At 46.1% G+C, this 26,129-nt stretch overlaps 1 protein-coding gene across 1 annotated transcript in view; it reads right to left on the reverse strand.

Moving 5' to 3' along the window:
* The window catches only part of igf1ra (insulin-like growth factor 1a receptor), a gene marked incomplete at its 3' end in the record, with an annotated part of 50,789 nt that extends 25,624 nt beyond the window's left edge, over nt 1–25,165 (reverse strand). The window contains exons 1-2 of the mRNA XM_084477834.1: nt 25,062–25,165; nt 16,685–17,248 (exon numbers count right to left, since the gene is read on the reverse strand). Coding sequence (XP_084333960.1) covers nt 16,685–17,248; nt 25,062–25,158 — 661 coding nt within the window. The 5' untranslated portion in view covers nt 25,159–25,165. The remainder of the gene's footprint in view (nt 1–16,684; nt 17,249–25,061) is intronic.
* Between the last annotated feature and the right edge of the window lie 964 nt (nt 25,166–26,129).

Here is a 26,129-nt window from a genome sequence, read left to right on the forward strand (position 1 = left end):
CTGATTTAGCTTGACTGTGTGGCGGCAGCTGAATGCTGCATCATGGCACCTTCTGCTGGAAGCTAATCCAGTTCAAGATTTAAACGTAGGAATTTGTTCCAGGTAGTCATCCTACTTACTTATGATCAAAAGAACAGGAAGCTTCTCGCTCCAACCATGCAGACTTCAAAAGATTAAATAGAGAACATTTGCAGATATCTGTGGAATTCAACGTTGTTTTTAATTGCATCCGTCACCAAGTTCACCCCATCAGACTCAGGAGCTTGGGATGAAAGAGACAGTCAAACGTTTGAGTCCATAAAAAGTTACTTTAAGTCTTTCCACCGGATTACGCCTGTGGTATGTTTTGCTCACTGCGAGGTACGGTATTGGCCGATACTTGAACGAATCAAGACGTCTACTAAAAATCTTGTTTAAGCCACTGATGGGAGGTGACGGGCGCACAGCACCCATGGGTGCTGTGACAGAGCTGTGGAGCACAGCCCCCATGGGTGCTTGGTAAAGGTGGGAAAAATAATCAATTCTTCGATGCATTGCGATTCTCTCTAGAAGGATCTCTCGATGCAGAAAAAATTATAATCTGAAACTATTTTAATAAAGAAAAAAAATAAACTTTTTATTTTTTATAAAATGTGTATGCCTGCTGCAGAGCGCTAGAGAAAACTCCTTTCTGCCTGCAGGTTCTCTGTGCAGAGTTGTTGCATCGAGATGCATCGATAATCGCTTTAGAATTGAATCGTTGACCTCTGAATTGGAATCAAATCGAATCAAGAGGTGCCAAGACATTCCCACCCCTAGTGCTTAGACAGAGCTGCGGAGCACAGCACCCATGGGTACTGGGACAGAGCGGAGACTTCTGTGGCCACGGTTGAAGACAGGGGCCAGAGAAAAAAACTATCCCAAAAGGAACTTTGTGAAGATTCAGAAATCCAGTGATAACTTGCAATCGAATGAAAAGCCGGGTTTTATAATATAGACCTGAAAATGACGACAACTGGTACCTTTGACAATTTGCACCCCCGAATCTCGTGGACAACATTTCCGTGATTGTTTGATTAAAAGCTCTTAAAATGTCTAATGTGTTCTGACTATGAATTGAAAGGGATCGGCACAAAGAACATGAAAAAAATAAGTTAGAGGAAAAAAATGACAAAGCAACAAACCATGTAAAAAATGTATTTAGGAACAATGGTATTACAATCCACCATTGTTCTTAGTTTGCATAAACTGAAGAACAGAATTGCGGGAGAGCGTTTAACATCAGCTACTGACCATGAAGCACTTAGGGAGGAATAAGAAGTAGATTGTTCTCCAAATACTTGTTCTAGTTAGGGAGTTTAGAGGCTAATCTGTTGAGTTCTGAATTAGTGGCGTTAGACGTGACACCACAGAGGAACGATAAACCCTGAGTCATGCCTTCTTTATTTAAGCTGTCCATGCCATGTCTTGGTTAACCCTGCCTATGCAATGCACTGCTGCTAAACATATCCAAAACCTGTGTGAACAGTTATCAGGCTAAAGAGTATAATGTCCTACATTCACCGGTACAACAGCAACAAAACACAAGGAAACAGGATTATGAGTCACGCGACCTTTCAGTCATCGTTTAAAGTGAGTTTGGTGAGAGACACGGGCCTGAACACGCTGGGCGGTGTTGGATCCTTCATCACCGCCCGGACGGACAACACCTCCACCGCCCGGTGTGGAGCGGGAGCTGAGTGGTGGAGGGGATGAGGATGACGGTGGGGGGGAAGTATGTCTGAGTCTGGGGGGGGGGGGGGGGGACGGCAAAGTGGCCGGCGTTCGGTCAGGCCCAGGGCTCATCAGATAAGACGAGTAATGAAGAAACAATGAGCATTCCTCGCATTCTCCCTCCGAGGGTCAGACAGCGGTGGAGTCAGTTAACCCTCCGCCCGTCCCCAGCCGACCCCGTGCCGCACTAAAGCAATCATAACGAGCCACTGTCTGCCTGCTGCGGCGCCGTCTCAAGACGCATGAGGCACAACAGACGGGCATCGCACGGTGCCTAATACCCACGGCTTGAGAGTGAGTCACGCACTGAATGGCCGAGGCAATGGCGAATGAGCTGCTCCTCTGAAAAGATCGGCCCATTGTCTTTCACTGTGGGTTTGAACGAGGCCTCGCTGGCATCTTCCACTCATCAATAGCAGCGTGTCTCCTGACCTCATCCCTTAGGAGAGAACGGTATGCACCGAGAAAAGCCACATGAGATATTACACGCACAACCATATGCCGGTTTAGAAAATGACATGGTATCCATACAACGGAGACGCTGCAATCTGGATTGTTCCGTTATGGATAGATTCCATAACACCAACCGTCAAACCACACACACACACGCAGTCAAACACACACACACACACACACACACACACACACACACACACACACACACACACACACACACACACACACACACTTGCAGTCAAACACAAACAACTCCAAAGACGTAGATAAGGCTGTTCAAACGACACCACACCATTAATCCCCAGCTGTAAAACGGCCCGTTGGCACATGGAGGCCGAGTCATTATTGAGTAACAACAATAAATCAGCCATCAAAGTAAAGGCCGTGAAGTGTGGAGAGAGAGAGGGAGGGAGAGGCAGAGTCCACCACCAGAATGAAGTGTATCATCACAGCTCATCAAAAGGAAAGCACACGGAGGAGAAGAATGGGAGAGGTGAAAAAAACAAAAGCCGTGCGCCACATGAGTGCGTCTGCAGCGAGTGTTTCCTGATGTCTGCGTACGGAGGTGATAACAGCACCGTCCTGACTGCAGCTCCGGCCAGCGGGCTCGCGAGCGAATCCCTCCCAGGATGTCCCGACGACGTCGAACCAAGATAGGCGAGGATGCCAAGCAATTAAAGCTCACTTGAGAACACCACTGGTCGGGAGAGTCGGGGGGTCTGGAAGCGGTTTAATAAGCTGGAAACTATTTCCAAAATGGTCGACGGACCCGAAGCCGTGCGGAGACAAAGGGCTGCATTGTGGAGGGCCGACCGCGTACTTCTGCTCACTGATCACGCTCCCTGCCAGGAGGACGGGGAGCAGGCGACAGACCCCAGAGGAGTCGCCTGTTGATTCCCCCTAACCCCACCTCCACCACGCACACGCACGCACACGCACGTACACTCACACACACACACAGCAGACGGTGGAAAGCCTCTTCATCGAGGTCTCCAGTGGCCTATCGCCAATCTATCGAAACCCTAATTTGGCTTTGGTCGAAATGGGAGCAATTACATGAAAAGGTTAAAGTCAGTAAAACCACCAGAGATTCCAGGAATGGGTGTGTCCCGTCGGATAGTTTACATACGCGCCTTCAAGGCTGGAAGAGGAGAGAGACGGAGAGCGACAGAGGGAGAGCATAACAGAGAGAAGGAATGTCACAGCCAAACACCATCATTCTGCTCTAAATATACAGCAGTGAGGAAGCCTCGTTCAAACCAATAGTTTCCATATATTTTATGACATCTGATTATCATTGTTGATTCATCCTTAATTTATCCATCTTTGATTCCAATATGTTCTATTTTCATCCTTAAGGAGGGAGCATTTTCATTTACAAAAAATAAGTTTATTTTTTGCATACATTCTTCTTTGTTGCTGCTTATAGTCTAAAATGATTTTACAATGATTTCATCAATTTGATAGATGGCCAGAGTTAACTGTAAAAACATTAAAAGGGGCGTATTCAAGTCGTAGCTCGGGCGACAACACAAGCATGTAGCGTCGAGATCCCACAACCTGCCCCGATTAGAACATAGAGGAGAGGATGCTTTTCTGTCGCAACACTGCGGCTCGATTTCACGGTTCATTAACACACACACACACACACAGGCACACACACACACACACACACACAACAAAACACACACATCACCTTCTGAGAAACCCCATCTTGAGCTTTTTCCCCCCCTCCACACGGTGGCTGCTCTCTTGTGGGTAATTGCTCTCCCTCCTCCTCCTCCTCCTCCTCTCCCTCCTCTCCCTCCTCCTCCTCCTCCTCTCCCTCCTCCTCCTCCTCTCCCTCTCCCTCCTCCTCCTCCTCCTCCTCCTCCTCTCCGGCAGCTGTCTGAGCAGCCGGGGCCGCTGGCTGCTGATGAGTGGCGTGGTGCTGGTGGAGCTCCTCCGCTCTGTCTCTGCATCGGCTATATGTGCCGGCCAGCACGGCGCGAGCATCCCAGGCCAGTGGGGGGGCTCCTGCTTTGTGTGGACATCGACGCGACGCTAACGTCCAAACTGCCGCCGGGCAGAACGTTGCCGTTTGGGGATTGGGATTTGCAGTAAAAAAAATGTCCCTATTTATGTTATTCTTTTTTAGCAATATCTATGTAAAATATTATCTGAGAATATTAGCAAATGGAAATACAAATCACTCATAAATGTAATTTCGGGTAATGATGAGAAGTTGCTGTATGACATACAAGGACAAAAAGTGTTTATTTTAATGGGAGGAATAATTTACCGTTAATAGTTAATTGTATAGTATATATATATTGTATTTGTGTTCTCTCCTCTCTCTCTGTGTGTCTGTGTTTCTGTGTGCCTATCGCACAGGTGTCCGTCTCCATGGCAGCTACAAAGTGTACGTTTCTCAGAGCACGTACTTGCATGCTGAGGACCAGCGACGCCCCCTGGTACTCGCCGTGTCTGCCCCAAATTAACCCAAAGAGTCACGCAGCAGCTTACGTGACAATTGCCCCGTCTGTGCAACCTCAAGGCGAATACTGCCAACTAAAACGATGCCTGTAGATCACCGGGTTAACCGAACGGTTCAGTTTCCACAGAAAAGGAGGAGCTTTTTATTCACAGCAATAAGAACAAAATCAAGACATTCACCGATTCCCACATGTGTGTGCAATGAGCGGTGAGCAGAGCTTGAAGTTAAACTCAAGCAGTTGGCAGGGTGGGGAGACTGAATGCCTATGGGAAAAGGGCCAACAGGCAGGAATAGAGCAGAGGTGGAGAAGTCCTGTTACATTTCTTGTGACATACCAAAGAAACACCCACTTTACTGTAGTTCTCCTGTGGTCCAGCATGGCTGCACTCAGCTCCTCTCTTGTTAAGCGCTCCAGATCTTTCTGGCGGTTTTTGACTGATCATAAAAGTTGAAAAATGTTCAACTTTGGGCCTTAATGACCCTGATGTAAACTAAATCGGCCACTGGCTTGAAAAATGTCATTGTGGAAAAGAATCCAGAGAACTCCAACACACACACGCACACCTTCTTTTAGAATTGGTTCATGCAGGACAAATAATCAAAGTGCTTCGTTGTTCACGTCCCTAAAGAGTCTACGTTGTGTTATGTCTATGGTGCACCGTAGAAGACAAGTATCCCATTGGATCGATGGGGTGTCTACGGAGCACACTCCACTGGTAGCTTTAGATCTGGAGGAGGCACGCATGTGGCTACAGGGCGATTTGGAATATTATGATAGAACAAACAATAACCCTCATAGAGAGCCTCAATGCGGTCTCTCTAGAAAGTCAAAGAGACTCAGACACAGAGAGAGAGAGACAGACAGAGAGAGGGACAAAGACAGAGACAGAGATAGACCGAGAGAGAGAGAGAGAGAGAGAGAGAGAGAGAGAGAGAGAGAGAGAGAGAGAGAGACAGAGAGGGAGATACAGAGATTGAGACAGACCGAGAGAGAGGCAGAGACAAACACTAGACGGACCAAGAGGCAAGCATTAGAAGGCGGGGACTTTCCTGAACATCTGCATTGGTGCCACACACACACACACACAACGGTGAGTAAGAAGTAATGAACGCATGTGACAGGATGATAACACCATAGATCCCACAGGTAGCGTGTGACAGGATGATAACACCATAGAGCCCGCAGGGAGGCAAGAGGAATGCAAAAACAAGCCTTTTACAAGCGAGCACACGCCTGACCCGGGACAAAGACTTACGGCCCCGCCGACGCCGGCACAGGAAGTGGGACGGCCAAAACGCCAACCACTGTGTGTGTGTGTGTGTGTGTACAATAAATCTTTCCTACATGAAGGCAATAGCCCAGCACTTATTTACTCACAATTACCAGGGATAATAACCAAAACAACAACAAACAAACTGATCGGGCCGGCTAGGATTAACTGGGGTACGCATTGTACATTAGTCTAGTGGAGCAATGAAGAGAGGTAGAGCGCTCTGTGAGCTAGGAGAGAGAAAATACATTCAATTAGGATCACTGCTCCCCAAGATGAATATATATGTAAGGGCCCGGGCGTAAGTGGTTGTCATGGCTGTGAGACTGGAGGAGGCAGACTGGGAGACGGGTCGGTCAAGTGCAAACAAGCCCGGCAGCCAGCCTCCACTCCTGCTCTCTGTAATTGATGCACTAATGGGAGCGGGTGGGTGGAAAGGGAAGGGAGACAGAAGATGGACTAGCCCAGACCAGTCATTCAAGACAAAAGGTCTGTTGGATGCAGATGAAGAAAAACAATGCCCCTGTCAGACACAGGAGGGAAAGAGCCGCTGAGAAGGAGGTGAATGCACCTACACACCCACACACCCGCGGGAGTGGAGGTGCGAATCCCCTCCCATTCTCTCTCCCCTTCACTCGATCAGCAGCAGATGTGATTAAGCGATGGAAGCAGTCTAGACTACTGAGTTATCGATAATAACTCAGTTTTTCACTTACTCGTATTTGGCTAGTTAACTTCCGTTCAGGTTTCCCTCATTCATGTGTTGACCTCGAGGAGAAGGGAAATCTGTTTAGAGCTTTTAGAGCTTCTTGTACCGCCCACCACCGATTGTCAAACGTCCTATTCGGCGAGGATGAATGAGGAGAAAGCGAGGGCCCCCAAGTGACGTGACCTCCCCCCTCCCTCTCTGGTGACTCAGAGAGCGCCGTGAGGGGTGGGGCCGGGCAGGAGGAAAGGGGGGGGGGCACTATATTTAATCTGACACACTAACGAGCTGCTGTCAGACCAAGACGTCTGCCTGGTAAATATACTGCCTCTATAGCATCGGGCGTGGATGATACCACCACCACCAGCACCACCACCACCACCAGCTCCCACCACCGGCTCTCCCCCCTCTTCCCCTCACCAGGTGGCTGCGCGTCACCGTGCGTGAGCTCCACTTCCACCCCCCCCCCCCCCCCCTCCTGAGGATCACACAGAGGAATGCAGGCCTTCGCCAACAGTCCATAAAGCCGCCTGACGCCTGTCGCTTTGGGATCACTCTTCCAAACCCCACGGGAGTCTTTCTACAGTCTGAGACAGGTTTCTTTAGGGGGAGGGGGGGTGGTTGAAGGCCAATTTGTCCGGGGGGGGGGGGGGGGGGGGGGGGGGGGCACCCGGACACTAACAAAGCAACAACTGGCGATCGCTGCCCACCGCGTGCCGGTGGCCCACCGCGGCCGCCGGCCAGCGGGACGCCGTGCTGCCAAGAGAGCCAGGCCAAGAGGCTGGAGGTGGCCAGGGCCGCGCTCCACTCCCTGGGGCCACCTGTGGCCATTAGACGGGGTGCTGACAACCTGACATACACACACGCACGCAGGAAGAGCAGCACATGACTGGGGGGGGGTCCTCATTGGTTGACGCAGTGCGTCGTTTGACAGGAGCGTTTGTGCGCTGACATCATAGGAAAGCTGGTGTTGCAACATCGGGGAGGGGAAGGGTTGGAGGGATCTTCAGGAGCTGAAACGGGACACGCGCAGGTTCACCGGTGGCACTCCCGATTGGTCGAGGACATCCGCAAGATTTCCGTTGTAGTTATTTTACGATGGACCGTCCTGCCACACACAACCCCCACTGAAGTTGTAACTGCAGTTAATAACACTAAACAAACACTATCGCCAAATCATACACACACGCACGCACACGACCACAGGGAAGCGGGACTTTTCTATGACGCAGAATATGAACGGACGTAAACCAGTTTTGCCCGGTCTGGTCCCATCCCACCGTTGATGCTGCGGGCTCGTGGGTGGGCCTCAGGGTGCGGCGTCACCTCTGACTCAGGGTGCCCCCCCCCCCCCCCCCCCCCTCCCCATGCGGGCATGTGCAGACGTGACCCGAGGACGGGTGATCAGAAGGAACGCAGCCCCACCCCCCCACGTTTGAGTCACCGGCTGGGAGAACAAGATGGTGCCGCGCGAAGAAGAAGAAGAAGAAGAAGAAGAAGAAGAAGAAGAAGAAGAAGAAGAAGAAGAAGAAGAAGAAGAAGAAGCTGTGGCCGCTCAGGCTGTAACCCAAGCTCGTTCTGCTGCTGCGTCTCACGGCGCAGACTCCGCCCGCGGGTTAGGGTTGTCAGACTGTTTGATTTCCACGTGTGTACCGACAGCTTAACCAGGTGGGTCGGACGGCACCGTCCATCTGCCGTTAGGTCCTGGGCTGGCCTGTCCCCGGCTGCAGAGCAGCACGGTGTGTGTGTGTGTGTCTCTCCCATTATTCAGTGCATTATGTAGAGAGGAGGAACTGGGGCGGCCTGATCAGACACTGACAAATAGGGGCGCAATTCAAGCTCCAAAGACAAACAGAGGCAGCGCGCACACGCACACACACACACACACACACACCTCTCTAGCTGTTGAATCTGCGGAGAGCGTCACTAACACGCTCAGATGGGCCTCATCCTTCCTGGCTGAGCGGAACCCAGCACAGAGCCGGCGGGGAGGGGGGGAGGGAGGCCCGCAGAGCGGCAAGAGGAAGTTATAGTATTCGCACAAATTTATGAATGAGTGCTGAGAGCAGAGGATGAGTCACGGCTTCCGCGCTGCACGGCCAGAAGGCAGCACGCCGCCCATCGCCAGCGGTGCCGGGTAGCTAATAGGCGCACACACACACACACACACACACACACACACACACACACACACACACACACACACACACACACACACACACACACACACACACACACACACACACACACACACACACACACACACACACGTCACCGTGCAAAGGGCTGGAATGCGAGAGAGATCCTGTGTGTGTTTGTGTGGCTCGTCGAGTGTCAAACGGGATCTATTTTGGTCAATCAATTCTATGAATGGGTCTGTGGTGGAAAAGGCGGCAATCTGTCGGCGCTTCAGAGGAAGCATTTGTGCACCGCAAAGAGGACAGACATGGGGTACACTCACGGGACCGGCTATCAATAGTCAATGTGCCCAGCTGTTCACACACACACACACACACACACACACACACACACACACACGCGCATGCACACGCACACACACACAATGAACAAACTGTTGTGAATGAACATGTGATTTGAAGTAGAAGTACACACCCAATGACAGAGAGACACACACACACACACATAGACAGACACGGGGAGAGAGAGAGAGAACGAGACAAAGACAGACAGAGAGAGAGACTCTTGTTGACAACAAAAGTCACAGCCATAGCTGGCAGCAGCGAGTCTGTGGCTTTTTTTTTTTTTTACGAGTCTCGCCACAACCTGGTCATGGCAGTCAAGCAAATGAAATATCCTCCCGTTTTACTTCTGGGGGGAAAAAATAATTTCACCTTAAAAAAAAAAAAAACATCTCGCCACCAACTCATGCCCGATGTGTCTCACGGCCCAAAGACCAAAGAAGACGACCAATAAAACAAATCCAGCAGAGGGAGTGTTTGAAACTCAGCTGATTGTCCCTCCCTTGTGTTTTAGCGTGGGCAGGTTGCGTGTGCACTGGGTGAAGACAACCCGTTTGAAGAACATAGCACCAAGACCAGGCCCAGACAGATCACAATTAACCCATGTGACCGACAGAGATGGAGGGTTGGATGAGGCTGGGCGGAGCAGGGTGGAGCAGAGCCCAGGAGGGGGAACGGTGGTGGAGGAGGAGGAGGGGCGCAGAGGGACTGCCAAGGACCTTCAAAAACACATCCTGGTTGAAGTTGTGGCAGCATCCTTTACTACAGAGTAATGAGCGATGAAAGAGCGACACACAGAACCATCCGAGGCGGAGGATGCTGCGGTGTAACGGCAGGGATCGCCCTCTATTAGCGTACGGACCACACTATTCACGCCTCGCTGTCCGCGACCCTGCCTTCTTGAACACCGTTTAGAAAGACACGGGGAACACGAAAGAGAGAGAAACACACAAACAAGCACACTCACTCACACAGGCACAGACGCACGCACGCCTGTGTGTTATACAGAGCGTCTGCGATGGACTTGGTGATTCTGTGTTCAGGGTGGGGGGGGTGCGGAGGGTGAATAATGAATCCCGTCTTTTGGCGCCAACACTGGCACATTGTGCGGACCCCGAACTGAGCTAAGAGAGAGCGTGCTAGAGCTGGCCTGGAGGGGAGCCATTTAGATTAGGTCTAAGTCATTAAAGACTTCCCGGCTGTGTGGCCTTAAACCCGGAACCATGCGTCATCAAGCGGAGCCCAAGGCCGCCCTGGCAACACATCCTCGCATGCAAACGTTTTCTTCTATGAGCTAAATCTGAGCTGGCCATCGCGCGCTCAATATAGCCTGTAAAAACAAGAAGAAGAAATGCATCTGCTGATTTGAATAATATTTGGAGCATTTGGAACTTATGCCATCAGCTGACTACTGGTAATACTGACGGGGTTGGCTGTTGTTTCTGAAGCTTCCTTGCAAATATTAATTGTAATTATTATATTATCATCATTTTGGCTCCCATATCCTTTACCACACAATGACTCATGCCATGAACAAACATGCTTTGACATTCAATTGCGGCGTTAAATCCTGTGTGGGCTAGGCAGATCTTTAATGGTGACTTTTAAGCCATGCAAGATGATGTTTCAAAAGGTTAGGTGGTACCCTTTCAGTCATCATACAACACTCAAACACAATTTAACTTTTTTTTATTTTTCATCATACGTAAATGTTTCACCCACGTTATGGCCAAATTGTATTTGTTGATTGTATCAACAATCATGGCATGCAGGCTCAAGCCGACAGCATTATAACTATCGTGTAATATCAGTAAACACCCACCTGCTGTAATTCAATCATTCAGGTGTATTGTACTATTTTGTATCAAATCCATTAGTGATATGATAATAATAGTAACTATTTAGTATGAATTAGATCATGTAAAAATATGAAACTGCAAACCTGCACAGAGATAATCAGTTCAGTGGGTCGTATACGATATAGGATTGGCCCATACAGTCATACATTGTACAGTCTGATCCCACTTCACCCTACCAGGGTACCATCCCCCCCCCCCCCCCCCCCATCCACTGCGTGAGCTTGGCTCACACACAGCTTCATCATAACAGCCATATCGAGTGGGTCTCTGGCATGCAGGGAGTAAACATATTATCAAATGCAAAACTGTCCCAGGCTAAGATGAGACATGTGCCAACTGCCAAGACTCCTAAATACTTGAGCTGTGCTGGGTCTCTGCGCTGGGTTCAAGACTGGGACGCCCAGGGTTCAGATTCCATGCGGCAAAGTCGGGTCGTCTTCTTCAGTTACCAAACCGATTGCTGTCCCGCGCACGAGTCCCGGGGAGAACCAATCCCCTAATAAAACACTCTTCAGGGTGAAGAACATATCCCTTGCTCCGGAGGATAATTGCAAATAGAATTATGCGGCATCTTCTCCGCAAGCTACAGTGAAGTCAGTTGGGGATCCAAGCTTAATCCTGATAATTGTCTTCTCAGAAAGTAGCAAGCGCTCAAAAACATTTCACTTGATTAAGAAGTGAATGCCCACAAGGTAAGCAAGACATAGCAGGCAAAATTAAAAATGTATGTTAATTTATTAAAACTTCTCTTCATGAAAAATGTATTATTATAAACTAAAGATTATGGACTGTAATATATTTACATTTACATCTAATATTTACATAACATCTAGAGACTTTGTGGGGACATGTTGGAAGTATGCATATGGATAAAGAGGTCTGACTTGTAACCAGAGTGCCTGAGAAACCTCAGCACCCTTCAACTGCAAGTTCCTATTCCAACAGCGGAAGGGGAAACGCAAGCCATCTGAGTAGTGACAAGTGTGAGAGAGAGAGCGGGCCCCTGAATCTGTAGAGCGCCCCGGCCGTGAGACACCAGTTCAGAGTTGCTTCCCTGCCGGCGGGACCGGCCGGCGAGAGCCATTCCGGGTGGTGGAAGACAGGCCTGGGAGCCTCGCAGGGCCCCGAGGGGTCCGCTTCCAAAGCAGGCCAGAGAGCACACTGAGTCACGGGACCAACAAGCTCAAAGCAAACAGCATGCAATGTCACAGGAACTCGGCCGAGCCAAACTAGCCGGTTCACAGCCACAGGAGTGATGAGAGAACGACTCCAGCAACGAGCAAACAAGTCGGGAGCTCTCTGGCAAGCAGAGCCGTCGACAGACCCGCTCACAAGCAGCAGCAGGAGAGAGTGTGGAAACGGAAAGACATACACCGCCGATCCAAGAGAGGACCATCCGGGAGAAACGGTGGGACGGCGTGAAGGAGGAGACGGAGCGACCGCGAGGGACGATGATGGATCACTAAGGAGAGCTGTGCAAGAACTCCAGAAGGGGTTTCATTTGTAATCTTTTATGCTTCAGGTTTGTGTGCAAACAAGCAAAATGGTAACGCACACAAATAACCCCATTACAGTAAGCCTGAGGCACTGCGAAAGCTCCCGTAAAAACCATGACATGTAATTGCATTATGAAAAAAAACGGATTAACCACAGCTTGACTATTTAGAGTCACTTTTGACTATTCACAACTGTAAAAGGAGTTTAGATGTATAAATTACAACAACAGGAGACAATTAACTTAATTTCCCCACTGGTCGGAAACTTCCTCCATGCATACCCTGATCCCCCACCCCCCCATCCTCCCGTCCAAACTAATTATTGCCAGTAATCGGAGTCTGACGCGCACGCAGACATGCCCGGCGGCAGCTGGCCACTGAGCTCCTATGCTTGACATTTCTCCTGACATTTCCCCTCCACACTCCGCCCCCCCCCCCCCCAAAAAAAAGACCCCTCACCGAGGGCCCCCTCCACGCATCGCTGCCTGCGCTGCCAGGGACCCCCGCTCCGATATCCACTTCCTCACACGGCCCTCCCCCCCTAACCGCCCCCCCCCGCCCACCCCCATTCCCATTCCGGACCACCACAACCGCGACTGTAACCGGTCGTCCCCCTGCACAGCGGTCCCCGTTGGGTTTAGATTCACTACAAAACACACTGAAATAAAAGGGGGGAGGGGGGTGGCGGAGAATCTGGCTCATCTAAAGCCACAAGCGAGACGTTCAAACCGGCTCTGAGTGCATCTGCTGGAACACGGAGGGAGTCTTGTTTGTTTCATGAGGCCCAGAATGCCCAGAGGCCGGCACAGTGTACCAGCAGACAGCAACCCCCCCCCCCCCTTCCCCCCTGTGTGCTGTAATTAAAGAGGAGCCTGGTCTGTATTGACTAGCAAACCACTGCATGCCCTTGAAGGAACATCTGCACTGGGGGAAAAACAAGGCAATTATGCAGAGGGGTGGAGCCGGGAGGGGGGGGCGGGAGGGGGGGGGTCTGAGGAGAAAGGAGGCAGACGCATCTAACCTTCAAACGAACAAACAAGAGAGAGAGAGAGTCCTCGCTTCGTCAGATATATAAAGCCTAGAGGTCCTTTTACATTGAACGCGATTGTTTGCTGCGATTTTTTCAAATCAAATAACCACAAATCACGGAACAGAACGGGACTGCATACATATGACACAATATACATTTTGAGAAAAAGCTACATTAATTGTATTAATGACCGTATCACTAATGTCGATTTTTTTTTTGTGGCTCTGGCCTGTGGATAAATCAGTTCAACCAATCACAATCAGCTACCTTTTCATGATGGTCACTGTACATGGTGTAGGAAATGGCGGAGGTACTTAATGCCAATAAAGTTGTCTCAACACAGCCCTCTTATTGCATCCATAGTGGTAAACTCCATTCATAGACCTATTATTATGGCTTGCTGATGTATTGATCATCAGTCTGGCTACAAGACAATGTTTACTTGCACTGCATGGTGTGAATATAAGTTGCTTTTGATAACATGAAGGTGTGCAGTAGTATGGCAACAGTTTTGCTTTAGATGCAAGCTTTTCCAGAAAGAGTTACAGCCTACTTTAAGTTAAAGAACAGGGAACTAACCTTAAAAAAGATGGTCTACAAAGTAGGGATGTATTAAGGAATGCACACCCACCTTTCATTACCGGTTTTAATTGCTAACTGCCATTTGCTTCCCTTTTGACACTTGAATTGAAAATGTGTGAAACTCCTATTTGAATCCTCTAAATACAAATGATATTTTAGGAAAAGGACGTGAGCTCTGAATTGATTGAGTTTCTGACCTGTAATCAAAAGTAGGAAACCGCTCAATTAATTTTAAACAAGTCAGGGCATTGTTTTTTTACGAGTTGTCTTGAACGCAGTGGTAACTTTGTTTTCACGTTAGGCTGTAAACATGAATACATTTCAATACATGAATACATCTTTTTCACAGGCGCAATTCTTTTTTAGAAAATGCTGCATATTCCTGTTGCCGCTGATGTAAATAGTTTTGTCGTGAATATTTCAACTGTGTATTTTATGCTTGTATTTTTTGTTGTCCATGTGTTTGAGCTAAAAGGTCCTTTAGGAGTGTCTTTAAGCAGCTCTTTTACCCCTTTAACACAAACAGCACATAAAGGCCCCTGGCTCCCCACGACAATGTCCATAAAGCTCCTGGGTTTTTCCTTGAAAAAAAATGTGCGCTGGCTGAATGCATCCAGAAAACAAAAGCAGAACAGCAAGCATTACAGTCGGCCTATAGAAACAGTGGTGGCAGCTAAAGGAAGGAAGCAGAGGTTGATTTCCACTGTTTGTTCGAAGTGTGACGAGAGAGGCGGAGAGGGGGTGTAACTGTACACAAGTCCTCAATAGCAAAGAGCTCATGGGAAAAAAATGTCAACCATCTTTTCACGCAGCGATCCGATGAGAGAACATGGCAACCAGAGCTAGGAGGAGAAGCCATGTTTTCTTTGTGGGCTCCTTCCAAGTCCAGGTCAACATTATGTACCCTCGCCGTCTCAGACGTATCTGCATGCCCCGGAGTCACGACGCACAAGGCTACTGTGCGCATCGCAGAGTAAGGAAGTCAGAAAGAAAGAGACCAAAACCGAAAGAATAAGAAAAAAGGGAAAAGTGAAATGGAGAGAAAAGAAGTGAGGAAAGTTTTTCAAAACATCCACAGTATGTCAACTTTGAGTGATACAAGTGATATAAGTTCAGGGAAGTAGTAGAGCAAATGGCACTTTCCTCTACCGTCTTACAGGAAAAATGATAGCATATCTAACAACGTCATTCATTCAAAAATATAATCTGTCTTATCTCAAATCAGCATATGTATAAAACCTTCTGATAAAAGATGTATTTAAAAAAAACAAAAGGCCTATTGACTTTAAGATATTCACAGGCATGTGTTCTGTGAATATCATCTGTTGAATTTTTTGGAACACCATGAAGAATGTGGAGGAAAAAATGCCATTGCCACATTGCACATGTGCAGGGAAACAAATGAAACTGCACATGATAAACAGACAAGGTGTTGGACAGCAAAAAGAAGCAACTCAGTCCACACAATTCTTTAAGAATTGAAAGAGATCTGCAGTTTTATTGCCAATGCATCTTTTCATGCATTTGTTATGGATCGTACCAGCTACTTGGTACACCTTCAGTCCTGTACCAACGCCTAATGTAACGCTGAACAGATAAGAGACTAAGCGGTAGGGCTGAGCCTGAATATTCAAAACTCAATTCAGTATTTGGATATTTGTTTGGTTGAAAAAGCTTAATACCAAAGATATGTTTTTTTTAACGTCTATGCATTTTGGGGAGTGCGGGTAAAAGGCTAGGTTACATATCATCGGAATACCCCAGTGATAAAAATATATGTAAGATAGACTGAGTGGTCTCTGCCTGCTATGTTTAAAGGCAGTAAAAGATGCACACTATGAAAGTAATGATTTTTTCTTTTTTTCTTAACCAAATTGGGAATTCGGATATTCGCTTGGAAACGTGACGAATATCCGAAGCTTGAAACCTTGGAAGCAGACTACAATTCCAAAATAACTGAGAAGAGATCAAAAAGCCAACCAAAACAGAAGTGACATGACCCTCTCCTGAACTCCAATTCCAAATGCCTTGCCATGCTGAGATGACTTTCTCTCTCTCCACCAGAATTCCCTCTATACCACCTTTCCATACATTTCAACCAGTCCCTAAGGCACACATTGAACAGACATGGTCCAGACAGGTAGACTAGCTTCCCTCTCGGCAGCACAGTTTTACCTCAATGGAGTATGCCTTACTGTATACAGAGCCATCGCTCACTCCACAAAAAGCCTGATCGGAGAGGAAAAGTACCTCCAATAAACAAGCCGCAGAAATGGATAACCAACTGACAATCCACCGGCATGACTCAACAAAGGAAAAACACTCCCTACATCAAAGACATTATTACAAAGATCCACGGCATGCCACACAAAAGGTGGATTAATACACAAGCCAAATAACCCCAAAGCTGTTCAAATAAAGGCAAAACAAACTATTCTTATTTCCTGTGACACACGAACAAAAGTCATAAAAAGGAACTTGACTAAATTAAACGAGGCCATGGAGCCATTGTTCTCTTGTATTTGAAAAGGCTGACCGAAAGGACACCTGGTCAACAACAAAGTCCTCCCACGTACCTTTCTGACACTGGTTGGAGGTCCAGCAGCGGTAATCAGACTTCTCCTTCAACTGGGTGCGCATGCACAGCGGTTTGTCCTCCATCATGCCGGGGCAGACGTCGCCACACTCCTTGGACTGCTTATTCCCACTGATAAAGTTGTTGCCATCCGCGTCCATGATCAGGGACCAGTCCACCGAGTCCAGGTAGCACAGCTCCGGGTTCTTCTCGATACGGATGGCCCCGCGCGTGACGTTCCTCAGGTTGTACAGGCCGATGTCCTTCAGGCTGGTCATCTCAAAGATGACCAGGGCGTAGTTGTAGAAGAGGTTGCGTCCCCGGATGACGCTGAGGTTGGGGAACAGCGTGCTGAGGCTGTCCAGGCCGGCCACGCGGAACAGCAGCAGGTAGTCCGTGATGACGGTCAGCTTGGGCAGGCTGAGGGAGCGCAGCAGCTCCTGGTTGATGGTGCTGGTCTTGTCCGAGATGAGGAGGATCTGCAGGTAGCCCTCCACCACGGTGCAGTTCTCCAGCCGCTTCAGCTCGCTGATGTCATTACGGATGTCGATACTGGGACTGCAGACTGGACAGACAGAGCAGGGAGAGAGACGGGGTTAGCTTGGGTTTCAGGAAGGTTTGAGAAGGGTTGGAGAAACTACTAAATATTTTTGAGGTGCACACGCTACAAACAGTTATTACTTTGCACCATGATTATTATAATGATCATGAAAGCAAACGCTAATATTTCATTATTATTTTAATTTTATTGCAGGTTACTGATGAAAAATGATAATCTACACAAGAGCACAAACGATCCACAACTGTGGCCCATGCTGTTCACGGCAGTTGTCCCTCTATAGTGTTTCAACCACAGCTAATTTCACCTTAGTATTTTAATGAGCTCTTAATGGATGATGTGAATGCTCCTGACTGGATATTACAGGTAGGAAAAAGAAAAGCTGGGGCATTCGGATGTACTACTGGTCTATCTTGACAAACAACAGTTGAACAACATTGCCTTAATCTTGTTCCGAGATCACAAAAAAACATTTCCATACCCAAGGAACACAAGCAAACAATACATGCATCAAACTGGTTGTAATGGACGGTAATAAATAGAAAACACCCAGCAGCAATGGAGTTGTAGAACAAACTGACTTAAAGGTCCCATGACATGCAGGTGTGGTGTGATTAGCCGGCTTGTAACAGCTAATCACACCACACCTGGTGGCATGTCATGGGACCTTTAAAGAAACCCAGACCTTTGGATTGGGGCGGTAGGATAGACTATTATGGAGGAGGATTTAAAACAAACAGGCGGTGATTAGGAGACGTGTATCTAACGAGGTGCCCCCACACTGGATGAAACATTAAGCCGTGATGGATAACCTCTCGGCTAACCCTTTAATGTTCTTAAAGAGGCTTAGGATGCTCTGACGGCAGGCAGGCCTGGTCACACGGCTGCCTGTGAGACAAACAACCATGGCTCCAGAACATGCCCAACACATGGCCGATCAAAGCTCTTAACCAAAGACCAGTGTCCACGGAGAGACAAGGCGAAAATATCCTGAAGCGTGTCAAAATCTTGTGACAAAAGCTCCCCCCCCCCCCCCCACCCCTTTACGGAGGAAAAAAAAGGAAAACAATGGATGGTACATGCTGCTCTGCAACAGAGAGTTGCAGAGCAGAGAGCAACAGAGAGTTGCTTTAGAAAGAGAACTTTCTAAAGCAGAAGAAGAATCCACTTCAGTGTTGACAAAAGGTGCCCAACGGTTGGAAGAACATTGTTCACAGTTTGCCCCCAGAAACAGTAGCCACATTGTCTCTCTCACACACACACACACACACACACACACGCGCGCGCACACACACACACACACACACACACACACACACACACACACACACAAGTTTGGGCAGCTCCAAACTTAGAACGGAAATGATTACTTCAGGAAAAAACGATTTGCTTTTTCCAAATGCCACAAATGCCCCGGGCTTCGGAGCAATGGAGGTGCATGTCCTCTTTGTTTCACTGAGTTCTCCTGCTCCTCCAGCCATCAGTGAAAGGGGGGAGGGGCCACTCAAATACAAAGACTAATTTGTTTGTTAGTAAAGAGAAACTAGGCGCCACTTCCTGACGGAGACATTTATCCAATCAGGGGGCGTCTGGCTATATGGACTGGAGGAGGAGGAGCAGAGAGAGAGACCTTTATTATCAGACATTACCATCTGAAGCCCTCTCAGATAGGCATGTCTTAAACAGCGGAGGTGACCAATTGGGAATGGGGAATTTTTCAGTCTTGACCAATAAGATTGTTTGATGTCTGTAGTACAGATACCTTTCTTTGTACAGTTCACAGTTGTAATTATTACAATTAGGCGAGTCATGTTTAACCTTCCTTATCATTAGCACTACACCATGGTAATATCACAACATAAGCAAGCAACAGTGAAAGAAATTCCTGGTTGCTGTCCCTTGTTCGTCTAATTAGGCATGTTAAGTACCAGGAATTCCAATAATTTCCTTGAATCAAGGGATTGAACTGCCATTTGCTTGCAGTTAAGCCACCAGACATTCTTGCATTCTGCTGTTGAGCTTAAAGGGGCAGCCATGCTTCAAATTCAGTTTGACAACAAAACTATAATTCACGATTACATGACGTATTAAATGTAGTAAATGTTGCACAAACAGAGGCCTGAATGCACTTCTCTGACAACGCACATACACGCACATAGGTGACTTGCACTACCCCAATAATTAAAACAGTCATTGGTCGAGCAAGGAGAGCCGTCAGGTAGCTGATGGTTTCATTGGTCGGGTAAGGAGAGGTATCGGGTAGCTGATGGTTTCATTGGTCGAGCTAGAAGTATCAGGTAGCGGATTATTTCATTGGTCGACAAAGCTAGAAGCATCAGGTAGCTGATGGTTTAAAGAAGTTGCTAAAAAATTATGAACAAAAAGAAAGAGAAAATTGCGCATTCAATGAATAGAAATGTTTAGAAAGGACGTGATGGAATAAGATGGTCCAATAAGAGGCTCCATGGCTGCTAGGACAATGGATGAATAATATCTATAGTTTGTCAATGTTAATACTATCATTGAGAACCATCTACAATAAGGTAAAATTAAAGCCATTCGGATATCATAGCATTTGATTCTTTATATATTACATCCTGTTATCAAAATGCTATAGACAAAAAATACTGAAGAAATACTGAAAAAGATCCCAAAGCTTGACATTGTACCATTGACATTGTACCATCAACCACGTCTTTAGGAATATGGGCATCACACCGGAACTGGTTGAAAATGTATTAGTATACCAATAGTCAGTTAATTGCTTTGAAAAAATAAAAAGTTTTACAACAGTTCATATATCCGAAAGGGAGCTGGTAACAGCCAAGTCATAACCCCTCACACCTGCCAGCAGAGCCCCTAATCCCTCACATACTGGACGTCATTCGACTGCTGGTCTGGGTGGCACACTCCCCTATAGTGGCTATCACTTCAAACACCACTGGCATATCTCTCCCCAAACAGTAACACTACACTGCCATTCCTGCCCCCTCACACAAGCAGTCACTCCCCCTCCTTCTCTCTCACTCCCCTCTTTGAAAAGGGAAGGAGAGCTACGTGAATGCAAACATGCCTGGCATTGTAGACTTTTTTTTTAAATTAACAACGGAAGTAAGCTAGTTTAATAGTTCCTGGAAGTTGTGCTTGCCCAAATTCCAAAGCAGCATTTACTCACTTAAATGAACGCACTGTTCACAACTAGAAGTATTTCAAATAAAATGACCCATTGCTGTTGTGATGGGGTCAACACCACTAACTACGATTTAAGATATGCTGTACTGCTTTATTCCATTTCATCTTCTAGGTGAGAGATTGATTACTTTTATGTCAATAGAGGCCATTGTTTCAATCTGGCTTGACCATTACCTTTCTGGTTGATGCCGAGACTTGATTCAAAACCTTTCATGCGTTATGTTCAAAAGACTAGAACTGCTACAAGCTTTAGGCTTGTAGCAGTTTCAAAATTCAAAAGGAACAGAAATTGAAAGATGATGAAAGTTCTCTTTCAATTTGAATATAGAATATAAGTGTTCTTAACCCAGAGAAAGCAAACAGCAGCACATGCAATGCAGTCATTACAGAAAATATACATAAATAAATTAAAAATTTGTATAAATAAACCTGACTGAAACATTGCCTGTTGAGATGTTTAGGTACTCCACTATTTCTGAAGATTGAAAAAGTGATGCTGTATTGATTATTTGTTGCATTATCATCAGTGTTAGAAATACCCCGCTCATGGGGTAATGCTTTCCTAATTAAACTTTCAAGGATTTACAGTAAATCATGATGATATGAAATGTTTACGAAACCGTTTTCATCCAAGTTCGGGTTTGTTAAATGGGGTATGATTTAGAATAGTTTAAAAATAAAACAGAAACAATGCAACTCTTGATACTGCACTATGTGTACTGTAGGTAAAGTTGTATGTAATAATTAGAGATGTTGTGGTTGTCCATGTATTAACAACCCGGTCTCTAAAAGGCTTGGCCAAGACTTTGGCCAATATCCTTATGAATTTGGTTAATCATCCGTGTAGACCTTTATTAATATGGTGGGGTTGTTCCTAGAACCAGGAATGACAATTATTGGATTCCTATGCATGTCGGTTAGTTGAGTGATATTTCATACATTATGTTTCAGTCTTGCATCTGACTAGATGGCACAATTGTTTGTGCCATCTACATTTGTGATGAAAATATGCTTACTTTGGACTTCAAACTATTTATATATATATATATATATATGAATGATTTGTATATATGTTCATCGATAAAATAATCGTAAATCAAAGATCTAGAAGAACTTACATTTGCATTCATCCAGCATAACTGTAGGACTCCCTCAAACCCATTAGGTAGACAGCACATGATGTATATATGCGACCGGCCAAAGACTGCGTATGAGCAAATCAAATGGTAGCCCACTTGAAATAAAGAGCTTAATTAAGCATTATAAGCCTCAGCTGGCAGCCCCTAGGAGCCATAGGACAGCATGGCACTGCACGTTCACAAAATAGCCCAGTGACACACTTCCCCATCGCCATACAGGGGCATGTACGGGGCCTCACACGACCACCATGCTGGGTCCTACTGGAGTGTACACACACACACACACACACACACACACACACACACACACACACACACACACACACACACACACACACACACACACACACACACACACACACACACACACACACAGTTGAAGCGTAGTGAAAATTAAATCTGTCAAGATGTCCTCATCATTTGACGGTATACGCTACACCCCATTTGACCCCAAACCCAAAGACTGGTTCTGGTCGATTTTCTCACTGCTCGTTAGGCTCGCAAACATTCTCCCTTTTGTTAACACGTGCACTGGAGCACAAACAATGAGTGAGTAAGTCCTTGATGACCTCAATAAGCACTCACGTTGATAATATTATGTATTCAACCATTTCTCTCAGTGTGCTTGTATGTTGTTGTTGTTGTTGTCGTCATCGGAGCAGAAGCAAGCACACAATGCAGGACAGGGTAGAGCCTACCACAATAGATTGGCTGGAATTTGAAAATAGTTGCCCCCAACTGTGAGACGACGCACCATGTACAATGAGCTGCCACCACAACATACCCACAAACAACACAAACCTGCAGCCAAGATCCCAGAGAAAGAGATAGAGAGAGTCCAAGAGCTGGTTTAACCAGGGTTGCCTTGAATATTTCATAAATAACACAGACCATGGAAAAAATGTGTGCGACCATGCTGGAGCCATTCAGGATTTGCGGGAGCGATCACGATAAAGAAGTGAAACAACCTCAGGTCCACTGGGAGTCTTGCAAAAGGTGCCTCTACTCTTGTACGTCGCCAGCACAGATGTCGCTGCCAACACATCTATTTAAGGAGGGCTGTTTGAACGTGATCGCGGAGACTGATGATCCAAAGTAAGAAGAAGCATGAGTCCAAACCATCCACGCTGTAGAGAACCTGGCCATGTGAAATGCAAAAGCCAATAAAACGCTTCACAAACTCACTACTCTTCCACTTAACAAAACCATGTCTGTTTCCCCAACGAGTGTATTTTTGCACATTCTATTTCCAAACACCAAGTCTCCCTCTCTTTCTATCTGTCCCCCTCTCTCTCTCTCTCTCTCCCTCTACCTCCCTCTTTTTCTATGAGAGTCCTGAAGACTTGTTTGCTGTGTACTTGAAAGCCACAGCTTGGAAAGTTTACTGTGGTACGAGTTAAAAGGGGAGTTTAATTACATTTTACTGGTGGAAAGATTAAGTGCTCCTTAATGGAGGCCTCGGTGTGTCCTCAATATCTGATGCTCAGACCAGAATTCAGTAGATCAAGAGAATGAATTGCAACCCTGCCTTTAAAACCTACGGCGTGTCACCTGATACATGGTATACAAAGATGGAGGGATTAGAGTAAGGTTTTAAGTTCTCAGCTTTTGCCATTAGATATAACCAAAGAGATTGGCCACAGGTTGTGAAGTGTCATTCAAAAAAGATGCTCCGGTGGTGAGTCACTATTACGGGGCGTTCCCTCTGGGAGTCAGCAGACCAAAGACACTTGAAGCTTAATAGTAACACCTACACTCATACATTCAATCTCTGTTCATTCAAGCTCAGCTGGACACAGAGACAAACTGCATATTTCTCTGGTCAGGATATCGAAGTTCACATTTTGTTTTTCATTCTCTTTCCAATTGATTGTTCTTTGGGATGTTTTCATGCTAGTCATACCGTCATACCTCATTCCCACATCAAAGTATATCAACAAGAAACACTGTAGGACACAATTCTCAAAAGATAATCTCTCTTTTTCAGTAGATGCCGCTTTATTCCGTACACCTGTCAACGACTGTGGTTTGTTGACCTTTATGGGCAATGATTGACTGAACCAAAGGTAGGCGATCAAATAGAGATTGTCATTGGATTCTTATTTGACATTGTGTGAACACCACCCATCGCCTCAAGGAGGTGGTTTGAAAATAAGAACTTGTTTTGAACAATGCTCAAATAAATAAAAAATATATAAATGTGTGATTTATTTGAACTTGAATATAGGCCTATGGTGTATTTATATTTTATTTTAATAACATAAAATATATTAAAAAAATTAATTTTAGATGTTGCAACGTTCTCAACGAAAAAAGCTCCTTATTATATTGTCATTGCAAACAAATAACAATGACCCGGTAAATAAAACGTAAAAAAATTACCAACCCAGTCATTCAAACTCCTTCTTTCGTAAACCTTAACATCAAAGATAACAATATGAATTTATCTAGAAACGATGCAAATTCAGTTGCAAATATGTGAGCAAGAGAACAAATTGATCTACGTTGAACTGCAGAGACATGGAAATATATCTTACCACAGGAAACAGTGATCAGATAAGAGAATTTAGTATAGAAGATAAAGGCTTTAACATGCCTCAGTCAAAACACAGCGAGCGAAAGGCCATGTCACCGGTTGAATAAACGAAAAGGAAGACGCATGCAAATACAATAATATATGGTCTGTAGGCATATTTTGCGACGCGTGTAGCCTAATATATTTTATTGACAACATGTGTTGATGAAAAAACATGCGAGTTGATTATTGAATACAAGTGTGTGTGTGTGTGTGTGTGTGTGTGTGTGTGTGTGTGTGTGTGTGTGTGTGTGTGTGTGTGTGTGTGTGTGTGTGTGTGTGTGTCGTTTGCCTTTGTAGTTAACACTGTTGTAATCAGTGTGTGCGGTGTTTTTGGGCTGGATTCCTTTAATATTGAATCAAACCATCTTCGACTAAGAGCACATTTAGGATATTCCGTGTTCATGCGCAGACACACTGAAATGTAAAATGGCCACATGGTCGTAGTAACCTTCACCACTGCTCCAGGAACTATAACATACATCTGTAAAAGCCAATGTATCTGCAGAAAACTGCGAGATATTGTTTTGTGCAATGCATTTATGCAGCAGCAGGAATAGACAACATATGAAACGTCAACAAACCCTACACCCATGATATAGGCTACTCAAAACATTGCAATAGTCATTATAGGGATAATGTCACTTTCCAAAAAGAGCCTTTATTGTAGGTAATTTAACAATTGTATATTCAAAAAGCAACACCTATTTTAACGCAATTATTTACTTTAATGGAATGCCATCCTTAATATTGGAAACAAATGTTGTATTCAATAATTGACGTAAACACCAGCACCATCCACCTCCTTCTTCGCCATACAAACACTGTCGTGCATGGGATGTGTCAAAGTTAACCATTGGTTATAAATGTACCCCATATACATAAGACGAACACAACATATTCGAATACTCACTCTCTCCACAGCTTGGCCGAACGCAGAGCAGAGTCAAGACAGACAGCATCAGACCCCAAAACAAGGTCGTGCTGCTCCTCCGTCTTTGAGATCTCATTCCTGGTTCTTTCATTTAATCGCCACTGCTCCAAAAGAAAATTAAATCACTCGAGCGACGACGTGAAGTCTGTTGAAACATTCAGTACATAGGCGTGTATAGCCTTAAAAAAATAAGAGCAACGTGTGATCGAGCCCAAACAGGTCTGAGGAGACTACAGCCCTTCAAATCCTTAAGTAGCATCCAATATACCCAATTCCTTTGGATTGAAATTAACGAGAACAAAATCGACTAAACCAGTTTGTTATTGTTGCCCAGCACACAACAATTCGACGTCTGCCGGTGGGGCACACAAGCCACAGATTTGACTCGATCCAAGATGGTAATCCAGATCCTCGGTCTCCATCTCTTGAAGCACAGCAGAATGCGGCCCTGGTGGTAAAAGGGCGATGTTTGTGAGCACACCAGAATATTCCCTCACTGCCGCTCACCGTTTCCGAGCAAATGGCTCTACGGGGAAAATACGTTAGTTTAATGGAAAAACACGTTGAAACACGCAGAGTGGTGTCCGGAATAAAAAAAACAAAATGAATGAAAACCTTTGGGCTAATCCATGGAGGGGCGCCGTGGCCTTATCCTTGCAGTAAATGCAGTCCGCCGAATTTGCAGCTGAAAAAAAAATGATTGTGCCACGCAAGAGAATGGATCTCCCAACAGATGATGTGTTCGCCAGACTGGAGGAAGATTTTCCTATATCCAAGAAGCCGTCCAGAGTTGGTTATTGTTATTTTTTCCTTAAAACACTCCCTTAGCACAAAGTACAAGCAGAAATCCAACGACTTGCCTTATGTAGGCTTGTCGGTGTCCACTCGTAGAATCACTGCTGTAAACAAGAGTCGGCTTCTCTCACAGAAACACACACACAGTGCTACGGATAAGGTGGTTAAAAGCGTTTAGGAAAACACGGAGTGGATCCCACAGCAGATCGGCGAGCTGTTTAAAGCCCTGGTAGACCTAAACATAACAATAAG

The sequence above is a fragment of the Micromesistius poutassou genome (genome assembly GCF_964030765.1).
Source record: "Micromesistius poutassou genome assembly, chromosome: 13".
NCBI lineage: Eukaryota > Metazoa > Chordata > Actinopteri > Gadiformes > Gadidae > Micromesistius > Micromesistius poutassou.